This window comes from Saccostrea cucullata, unplaced genomic scaffold (genome assembly GCF_032062105.1).
Source record: "Saccostrea cucullata isolate Sc308-1 unplaced genomic scaffold, CSIRO_AGI_Scuc_v1 ctg16, whole genome shotgun sequence".
In the NCBI taxonomy this organism is placed as follows: Eukaryota; Metazoa; Mollusca; class Bivalvia; order Ostreida; family Ostreidae; genus Saccostrea; species Saccostrea cuccullata.
In genome coordinates, this window is record NW_026933130.1 from 23121 (window position 1) to 34202 (window position 11082).

The 11082-nt window shown below is 34.6% G+C and overlaps 1 protein-coding gene across 1 annotated transcript in view; it reads left to right on the forward strand.

Annotated features, from left to right (window-relative positions):
• Positions 1 to 11082, forward strand: part of LOC134237310 (protein furry-like) — a 35677-nt gene that overhangs the window by 23114 nt on the left and 1481 nt on the right. The window contains 21 exon segments of the mRNA XM_062719409.1: positions 138 to 346; positions 596 to 706; positions 1007 to 1106; positions 1274 to 1371; positions 1565 to 1732; positions 2051 to 2191; positions 2456 to 2630; positions 2757 to 2938; positions 3071 to 3142; positions 4564 to 4654; positions 4769 to 4848; positions 5129 to 5320; positions 6957 to 7044; positions 7140 to 7387; positions 7512 to 7601; positions 7876 to 7941; positions 8117 to 8215; positions 9683 to 9766; positions 9901 to 10011; positions 10211 to 10410; positions 10759 to 10856. Of these exon segments, the coding sequence (XP_062575393.1) occupies positions 138 to 346; positions 596 to 706; positions 1007 to 1106; positions 1274 to 1371; positions 1565 to 1732; positions 2051 to 2191; positions 2456 to 2630; positions 2757 to 2938; positions 3071 to 3142; positions 4564 to 4654; positions 4769 to 4848; positions 5129 to 5320; positions 6957 to 7044; positions 7140 to 7387; positions 7512 to 7601; positions 7876 to 7941; positions 8117 to 8215; positions 9683 to 9766; positions 9901 to 10011; positions 10211 to 10410; positions 10759 to 10856 (2703 nt within the window).

Below are 11082 nucleotides of genomic sequence, written 5' to 3' on the forward strand. Positions count from 1 at the left end.
ATCTGTTGTGAGTCAAGTCTAAATTTCACTTGTGTTTTAACATCACTGTTTGGAAACGTCTGCTGAAACACTCTGAGTGATCTTCCTGTTGCTTACCTCTTTCAAATTGTTTTTGACTTTATCATTACCTTTGTTAGTTGACTTGCGGTTCCGAGCCAGTACCGACATTGACAGACTGAGGTCTAACATACCACGCTCGCGTAGCGCCCAATCCCTGAAGAATGCGGACACCAGTGGAACAGAGGACAAACTGACCATCATGGCTCAAATGTTCTGGATAGCTGTGTCCTTGCTTGAGTCTGATTTTGAGTACGAGTTTCTGTTGGCTGTGCAGCTTTTGGAGAGAGTAAGTTCTGTCGTAAAATGACACAATTTTATGTACAATATTAATTGGTAACTTTGTAATGAAAAGGTTGTAGAAGTTTGTTTGAATTAAAGTTGCAGATTTGTAGCAAAGGTCCTTGGGCCTATTGTTGTTATTTAGATTTCAGTAAAACTGTACTCCATCACTTTGTTTGGAAAGAGCATGTGGTTATCACATACATGTAAACTACAGTGCATACATTAATACAGAGACATGTTCTTTGTAATGTAGATTCTGCAACACATTCAGCCAGAGAGGACAGATTGTAGAGAGAGACTGGAGAAAATCCAGCAGCAAATAAAGTGGACCAACTTCCTTGGAGTCCAAACCCTACTGCTCAAGGTTAGAATTTTGATGAAATCTTTTGTACAGTTGAACTAATGTTGTGAATTCTGTGAAACTGTGTACCAGCAATATATTGAAGTATATTCCTCTCTGATTGTATAACTACAGTATGTTGAGTTTAAACAATTTTTGGAATTTTTTTGAAGTAGTCTCACCTTCCTTTAGATATTGCGATTTGACTGTATTTCAAAGCTGATTGGAAAAATCATGCTATCTAGTGCCTGTTTTTAACACTTTCATGTTCCATATAGAAGGTTCTCATTGTATAAATGTTGATAGAGGTGTTATCTTTTAAAGGGTTTCACATCCTCAGTGACAATGGAAGCTGTGTGGTCTTTGTTGTCAAGATTAACTATCAGTATAAATGCCCCTGTGGTGGACCCCACAGAAAACCTGGGTATGTTATAGCACATCAAAGCAACATAAATACTTATCATTTAATGTTCTGTAGAAGAATACTGTAGAAGAATAATTTTTCAGAAAGTACATGTATTTAACTTAATTAAGGATATGGTAAATTAAAATCAGGCTTTTGTATGAAAAATGATGACATTCTAATTTCAGGCTTCCCTATAAATGTGATAGCATTATTGCCAGTTCTTGTCCAGAATTATGAAAATCCAAGTCAGAAGTGCCGAGATGCTGCTGATCATATTGTTCAGGTAAACTCTTCATTGATTGATAATGATAAGTTTTAATGTACCATTAGTAACATGACTACAGATTTAACCTGTCCATCAATTCAAAATTTTTATAATGTAATTATGATCCTTAAAGTAGAGAATTCTGAAATTACTAAAAGATGAATATAGCAGATTGACATCCTAAATATCAAGCAATGATTTTTGTTTCCAGATTTGCTCTCAGAAGTCTGACCGACTTAACAATCTGGGGACTGTGATGTCCCTATACAGCCGTGGTACGTTTGGTAAGGACAGCTTCCAGTGGACTAAGTGTGTCATTAAGTATGTCCTGGATGTGTACGCCTCAGCCAGCCTCAGTATGATCAGCTTCCTGGTGGAGGTAGGTCTTAACTGTACAATGTACAGGTATATAGTGTCCACGTAGTATCTTAAGAACCATTTGCTTGACAGACATGGAACTTGGTAGGAAATTTAGAAGTATATTACCCCTAATAACTAGTATAAAACTTATTTTGACGTATTTTCTCAATATCATAACAGATTATTTTGATTTAAAGTTGATTTTTTTAATATTGCTTTATAGGAGACGTAATGTTTCTGAGACATTTCTTGTAATCTGACCATGGTACTAGTATTCCACCCCCTCCCCCAATATGATTTTGAAATGCCAGATTTTATCCTCTCTTTCTGTTGTTAGGTATTGGAGAAGGGCCCTAACAGCTACCAGTCCTCAGTGTTCCAGATCTTACACTGTATGGTCCACTACATTGATGTCAGTTCTCCCTCATCCTCCATTCTTAACTCCGAGCTCATCCAGGTCATCAGCAAACATGTCGAGGTCAGATCTCTTGCTTAAACAAAGCTCGTTTAAAAAACATGTTCATTTTTTCTAAATTTCAAATCTGAACTAAAAGGTAGTATAAAAGTCTATGGATTCATTTGCTTCAATGATTTGATAAATTGTTGACCTTCTATTCCTAATGATTTTAATTCAATGGATTATTTTCAAAGTAAATTTGGTTTGTTTTGTTTGTGCTTGCATTGTAAAGTGTTGAACACAGTGGAAATGAACATAATGCACCAGTTCTATGATTTTATAAAGGGTTCACATCACAAGGAGGCCTTGAAGATCCTGAAGTTAGCGGTGACTCGATCCTCTACCTTGGCGGCGGCCCCTCTATCAGCCACCACCACCACCACCCACGACTACAACCCTCCTGTGACACATACTTCTTTTGCTGAGGCAGAGATGTTCATGACCAAAAAGGAGTTACCAGGTCCTTCTTCAATTTTATATCCAGACAGCAATGCAATTTTTAATTTTTTTTTTTCTTGGCACTAAATTGCAGGTTGTAGATACATGTATTTAACATTTTTATCATGCAGTTTATTTCTGGTTTTAGGAAGGACATTGGATTTTTCTGTTGATATGAGAACAGTGCCCATTGTTGGTCGTAACTTTGTCAACACAAGTATTCATGGTCCACTGACTGAACAGCCCACCTCTCTGGAAGTTCCAACTTCACCCACACGTAAAGGTACAGGGGACGGAGAATCCTGCTGGAGGAGACCCCAGAGTTCACAGGTATTAGAACTTACATGTAATAGTGAAATGGGGAATTCATTGTGAGGTCAAGTGAAGGGTCAGATTTGTTAGGTCACCTCTTTTACATTAAAGAATTACTTACTAATAATCTTTTATGTGTGTGTTTTGTAGCCCCGAGTACGAGAGAGACTGGCAGAACTCCTGACATGTTACGGTCAGAAACGTCTTCCCAAGAGTCCTTCTGTGAGTACAGTTCTTCTAATTCTAACATTAGAACAGAGACGTGGCATGTACCTGACTTGTTATTGTATTAGTATAATGTCACCATCTAAAATGTCTGTTTTAGTAGTCTAGTAAAGTTTCATATAGATTAGCATAATTATAATCTGAAATTTAACAAATAACTGTATAGCAGTAGGTTGATTGATTTGCCATACTTCAGAAGTGTAATACCGGTACTATTTTATGGCTAACACTGCTTGCAGTATTCACAGCATAAACTTTGCTATGCTGCTTAGAAAGTGTGATATTGATATATGCTTCAAAGAGGAACTATATTTCACTTTATACCATAGTTAACTCTGTTGTACATTTTCTCTGTATGAGAGATTTTTTTCTAAATTCAAATTTGCTTCAGCTTTTGGAAATGATTCTGAGAAGTTCAGGGCAGGAGTTTGACTTATTTTGAATTTGCATGTTTTGAAATCCCCACCCTTACACCATTGTGTATAGAGACTATAGACATACTTCTAGTGATACATTTTGTAAATGTTAATTCTGTGCTACTAGAGGAATGATTTGACATTTGTTTACTAACCTTGCGTACTTTAGGATACTGTTATTAACAAGGTAAGCGAGAACGTCGGAACTCGGTGCAGAAACAAGGAAGCAAGGCTGGTAATACAAAAATCTAACTTACTGCATGTAAATTTTTATTCTAATATCAGCAGTTACAAAGGTCTTTGTTCTATCACATCAAATTATGAATCAGAATGTTTATTTATTAAACTTTTAAAGAGAAATAATTGTCTTGCATTAATTATTCTAATCAGAGTCCTATGTAAATAATGAATTACCAGCCTACTCTTCCTTTCTGTATCAGCATGTTCAACATTAATAGCCAACTGTAGGGTCTTGTCAGATGCATGCTTGCAGATTTAAATAATTCCTTGTATATATACACAGTATGTACACATATTTCCTTGTATGTCAGTATTGGTTTAAAATGTTTGCTTATTGTATTGTCCGCTTCATTATATCAGATTCCATATAACAATTATAAAATTAAGTGTATATGTAAGTTTGGAAAGGAACTGATCGAGTACTACTGGGTTTATGGTAATAAAGGTCATCAGTGTAGATATAAATGTCATTAAACAGAAAAACGGGAAAAGGTTTATATGTTATTCTGTCTTTTCGAAGAATTTTAGTTATTCTTTTTCTCAGAGCAGACCATGCATGCAGCTGTTTCATACAAATATCACAGATTCTACCAATTTAGCACACTCCTTATATTGGATTGGGTTTACAGTAAAAATAAAAGTGACAAAAGAATGAAACTTGTTTTACAGAGAGAAATTATTGTATGTTAATTATTAAACTGCTTAAAGTGCAAAGGTTAATTTGATAGTTAGGTATAACATCATTTCATTGGTTGATTTTAGGTCATATTCAGCCAATCCAGCGACACTTTAGATCACCAACAGAGTGTAGCCTCCAGTGGAGAAGAAACGTCCACAGCGGATGGTGGATCCAGTAAGTAGAATAAAAGGATATCATGTGTTTTAATTTTGGGGGTAAATAATAGGAAAAGATACATGTATTGGTGGAATATTTCAGATAATGAGGTGTTTTTTTTTCCATTTTCAGGTGACATTATGAATGAACCAAATGTGAATGACATCAACATGACCATTAAAGGATTCGACTTCCTTAATGAGGAGGATTCGGTTCGTTTTCATTTTGTCTTCAATAATTTAATACTTTTGATAACATGATGAATTACAGTTGGAGATTGATTTGGTAACTTTGAAATCATGCATATACATGTATTAAGGATATCGATATACAGTAAAACCTTACTATATATACTTTTCGCAAAATTTTTAAGCATTGTTTCTATATACATGAAAGTAGCTTATAAGCTGATGAAAGAAATAAGCTTAAGATGACTGAAATCAGAAAAAGTAAAACTGCTAAAATTTTGACACATTGTTTATATACATGTAGGACCCCGATTATTATTCTTCCTTGGATACCATCAAGCCATATGCTATAACATCATCAGAGAGAGACAACAGGCCTACTAGAGGCTATGGCAGTGTGCCTGATCTTAAACTGTTGGGTAGCCTCTCCTCAACCTCAGAGAAAGCGGTGTCACCTAGTGATAGCATCAGTCTCAAAGAGGTGATAATGTCTGATGTAAGTGTGGGCGGATTTATATATATTAAAATATATTTATTGAAATTTTGCATCTTTACTACACGTTTCTAAATAATTTAACAAGGTCTTTGAGAGTAAAAGTTAGGCTAGTTTGTGTGTGCAGGTGGATTGAGTTGGTGAACATTTTCTTTGATTTACTATTGGTTAAGAATTTTCATTGTCTATTTTCATACTGAACCATCAAATCAGATTAATTCTTTTGTAATTCTTTTGTAATATAAGTGACCAAGCCTTTTTGCATCTGTTTTTAGTAGACAAATAAATCTAAATTCAAATTACGTAATTTTGCAGATGCGCGTTCCGTATCCGGACGGCTCTTTTTTACTACAAAATGTATTTTTACGTTATAAATTGGTTCATTTATCCGGACGGTAAATTTTTAATTTTTAATTTGTACTTCCATTCTTGTCAACATTCACGCCTGAACTGAGTGATAATTGTTATCAAAACACAAGACGATCACCTGTGACCTGTTATGAATGTTACGATGATTAGTCCACAGATTAAGCGTGCTAAGTGGATATGGTCATAATACACGAGAGATCGATACACAAATGAAAATAAACAATTAACTGTGTTGGTAACAGAAAACTGCAGATATTTATACTTTTAGTACAGAGCTGGTTTTAAATATTTTTCATTATTTCATATTAAACTCGCATGTGCACACACAAATCGGTATTGTAATTTTCATCTGTAGATTGGTGGCAGTTATCATCGAAAAAAAAACTAAAACATTCAATCAAATTTGAATAATTTTAGACAATCAATGATTTCGCTTGGGATGATTACTGCGTGAATTTATTATGTCCGATTCAGCGTGGATGAGTGTTCAAATTAAAATTAGACTCGATACTGACAGCTCACTTGGGTGTAATCAAAGCTGCAAATGAGACAATTCGCTTGGCTATGTTCATCAATTTATAGAAAGTAGAGAGTAAAAACTAAGCTGGGTAATTAAAAATATGCCCATAAGCAGCGGTATATCCAATGTTTGTCATTCTGCTCTCCAGCTACAACCATGTTTACACCACCGGCAAAAAAAATTAGTAGCCTAAAAGATGTAAAGATATATTGTTTAAAAAAATAAATTATTTTTTTATGATAGCATTTATCTTTCTTTATATATAAGAGTTACAATACAAATACAGTATACCTGGAAGAGAAATCAATAGAATTCAGATATCCGACGCTTCTTATGACAATTTACCTGGGAACCAAAGGGAGGCGCCACTGTATACTATTAAGACCGGTTCGCGGCGAGAAATATTCGCGATGACGAGGCTCTCGCGAACCTCGCGAAAATTTCTCGCACGCGAATAAAAGTTGGTTTACAGTATAAGTGAGCCAAATCTAAATTCAAATTACTGCAGATGCGGTGATTCCTGCATTCCGACAACACCTAGCACAAGAATCACCTTATATGTTAGGTGAATAAATCTAGAAACCTCCAGTTCCATCATTATTTCACTTGGTCACATAAGAGTTATATCCCTTAGATTGCAGTCGGTTGTAACAACATTATTTTGAAATTTCCAAAAAAATGAGGGGAGAAAAAGAATTTGTTCAGCATGATAAAAAATTAGTCTGATGTTTATGAATTTTTTTTTGAAAGTCAGAAACAAATGAGGAGGATGGACCGTCCTCTGATTTACCTGGAGGGACCACCATTGTTGTGCCTCACCCTGGACTTGATAACAACAGTCGTTTTATAATATCATAATGTTAAACAGATTTTCTTTTTTAAATGTGTGTGTACTTTTATATAAAAGACAAGTGTGTGTACAGTTTAAGCAAGAGCTGGTGTCTTTATTTTACAGACACAGCCTCCATAGTGAAGAGAGTGGGAGTGACATTGATATGGTGGACATAAGCTCAAACTCAGCCTCCCCCAGCTTTAACCAGGCCAAGGAGACCTTTGTTTTTATGAGGTTACAGAACGATGAGGTAGAGGACGTGTGGAAGGCTCACATTGCCAAGGTGATGTCAGAATCCTCAGCCGTTCTCACGGTCAAGACATCACAGATCTTCCCTAGACTTTACAGGGTAGGACATCAGTTTATCATAATCATTGGATTGTAATGTAATAATTCTTTTATTTGTTTCATAAAGAACACACAATTTTATTGGAATGTAAATGGATAATTTAAATCAAGTTTCAAAATTACAGGAACTAAGAAGACGCCTGGACGCTATGACAAAGGAGGCGTGTTACTACATCTCAAAGACAGAATCTCTGAAGCACATGGCAACACAGTTCAATATCCTTGTCTAGCATTCAGCATAATAGAACATATACTTTGATAAATATCCAAATATCAAATTTTATGAAAAAGAACCACAAGTTCATATCCTCCATGAAGCACTAAAATGTCATACTTCAGTTTGTTTCTCTATTAACTTGGAAATCAAAGTCCCTTGAAGAATTCATTTTACTTAACCTTGCCTTGACCCCTTGAAAATATTTGATTTACAGTATATAGTAATACAGTATTTATTTATCTGTACATAAATAATTTCTTTAACCAACATTAAGACAGATAATGGACCTGATTTTCCTTCATATGGAGTGTCCTTTCTTCTATGTCGACTCTGACACAGTAAGTAAACATTAACAGGTAAATGTACAATGAGGAGTTCTTATACATTTGAAATCTTAAACAACAAATATAGTACAAAACTGACTTTCTGTAAATATTACTTTGGACAATAAAAAAAAATTCCAAAATAAACAGAAACAAAAAAAAAAAACTAATACAAGAGTTTATGATTTAGTTGACAGGCAGTAGAACTGTTGAGAAGCACAAGTTCAGTGTACTGGAGATCCAGGACTATTATGAAACTTACTGCATGAGGAAGGATCTGGCAGAGCAGGTACGGAGGTCCCTAAACTATCTCACTACATGTATTACAATACAGTTAATACATGTAGATTTACCTTTTTCCTAACCATGGAATACATACATGCCAACTTTTGAAAATTCCCATGGGGGATTTTGCGCGTGACGACATTTTTCATAGCTTTAAATTCGCGACATTTTGTCGTGAAATTAAATGATTATGACATGATCCTTTTTTTAAATTTATAATATAATTAATATCACTTATCAATACTACTAAAGGATAAAAATAACACACAAATAAGGTTTTTCTTTCCAAAATGGAAATATTTTTGCTCAAATAGGTGCCTCTCTCACTAAAGAAGGGATAGTTAATTACATAGGTAAACTTTTTTTACCAGCTAGGACACATAATTTGGTGAAAAATTGAAAATTGTATAACTTTTGATACTGTAAAGTACTGTTTCTGGGAACATTTATGAGATTTTTATATTTTAATTGATTAGAAATTCTAATCAGATATATTAAATTTAAAGAAATTTTGAGAAATTGCAATGCATATATTTTTTATTCAAAGAAATAAATCATCAGGTTTGAAGAATTAAATCATCAATTTTCTAACATAAAGATACCACCTATCCCAAAAAAATTTTATTTTTTTACAGTCTTGAACTTTGGCAGGCTTGATGGTACTATGGGTATTTCTTAGTCACATATGCATAAAATATACTATAATTACTTTTGGGAGAAGGGAGGGAAAAAAAATTCTAATTGACATATAGACTTTATTGTTTCATCAGGATTTTTTTCATATTATTTTAACTGGCAAACTTTACAATATTTTTTCATTATAGGTAGATAAAGTCAGCAGCTATGCTTTGTAGTTTTCTACTTTCGTTTTCAAATAACGATCTCCTTGGATTCCGATTTTATGGTTTGGTTATTATTTAGTTGTATTTAATTTATGTTTTCAATAAAATGACAAACAATTATCCCCTTAATCTATGTGTTTCACCTTGCATACCCCTTAAAACTGAAAAGATAATCCCTTAATTAATTGCCCCATGCTATAAGCTACCTGCACCTGGACGACTCCGTGCGTTCAAGCGTGAAGTGATTTTCTGTGGCTAATTAACCATGTTAACACCTAAATAAACAATGAAACTTATCTGTGTGCATTGAATAAACAAGTCTGATATTGTTATCCCAATTGACAAAATTCAGCGGTATAGGGAAACTTATAAAATCGGAAATTTTGGGTGAATTTTTACATATCTGGAAATTAGGTCAATTTTTCTCTCCCGATCAGGAAGGCGGGATGAAAGGGTAAAATCGGGAGAATCCCGCCTAAATCGGGAAAGTTGGCATGTATGCAAATATCAGGCATTTCTTTTTAAGTAAACTGATCCCAGAAAATTAACTTTTTGGAGACAATCAGTAAAACTTTGAAAGAAGAAAAAAATTATATTACTTCTTTAATTGCCCTTTATTTTCATTATAGAGTCTGGAAGTGATCAAGTCCTCAATAAAACAAGAGTCCCTGGGGGAGGGAGGTCAGGGAACAGCTGTCTGTAGTACTGACCAGGTATGTATAACAAGAGCGTACCCATCAGTGTAGCAGCTTAAGTACAATGTATTACTAATGTCAGTAAAGTATTATTGTTTCTCATTTCTCTAGGGATTGATATGACTTTATGTGTATGCGTATTTCAATTTTAGAAACTAGAGCTGTGTACCAAGCTGTATCGTGTAATCTTCCAGCTTGTGTCCTTGTTTGAGAACTATGTCAAGTTGATGGACACCTTCCGATCTGTTACTTCATCACCACAGGTAGGATGTCAATTTGTCCCCTTTTGCACTAATAAATTTCTGTGTATAAATTATTTTAATGTAGTTGAATTGTATTATGCCACCTTCATTGTTAGATCACTTGACATCTGGCAGAAACATGTACAGTACTTGTATCAGGTTGTAACAAAACTGGTTACACACTTGTGTAGACTTGTTAACAAACATGTAACCTTTTCAGATTGCAGACATGTCTCTACAAGTGTCATCAGTGCGGGCTGAGGTCTCACAAGCTCTTCAAGAAATGGAGAATGGTCAGGTATCCCCAATCAACACAGACTCAAGTAAAATCCTCACCAAGGCTGAGGCGGTCACCAGTTTACTGGAGTACATCAATGGGCACCAGTTTGTGAAAGCTGTCCAACTGTTGAGGTCATTTAGGTATTATGAGAGCTCTATAATATTAAATTCTTTTGTATTTTTTGCATGCAGTATTTTTCGGGAAAATCAGTTTTCTTACTCGAGATACCAATACCTTGTCAAAAGCAGCTATTTGGAAAAAATCTATTGATTTTGTGAATAAGAAGGAAAAAGGTCATGGTCGAATTGTTAAGGTGATGTAAGGACAAAGAGTTTCATAAGACTTTCAAGTGTCCGCAGCTCCAAGGGCAAAATCTAAATATTTGATAATCTTCCGTGTTGATAGGTCTCAAAGAATTCTAGTTGGTCTTTTAGTCATGTACAGTATTTTGCATGATTTTAAACACACTTTATTAACATTGATTTCAGGTGTAATTGGCCTAACGATATTTTTGGACAAACAAGTGATGATGACATCATTGCTGTCCTGAGTATTTACTGCGCTTCCCAAGCAGAAAAACGTACAGGTAAAATTCAGTTTTCTTTAGCAACAATTTGATTAAGTTAAAGGTCATTAAAGAACTGTAGATGCTGTAAAGCAAGAGACTTTTTATACAAAATTTGAGATCAACTGCTGTGTCCCAGACTAGATCTTGAGACTATATATGAACTCAGTCCTGGGACTTTGAGCCTCAGGTCTTGAATGAGATTCGTAAGTCTCTGAGAGGATACTTTGTGTTTAAGGATGTTTAT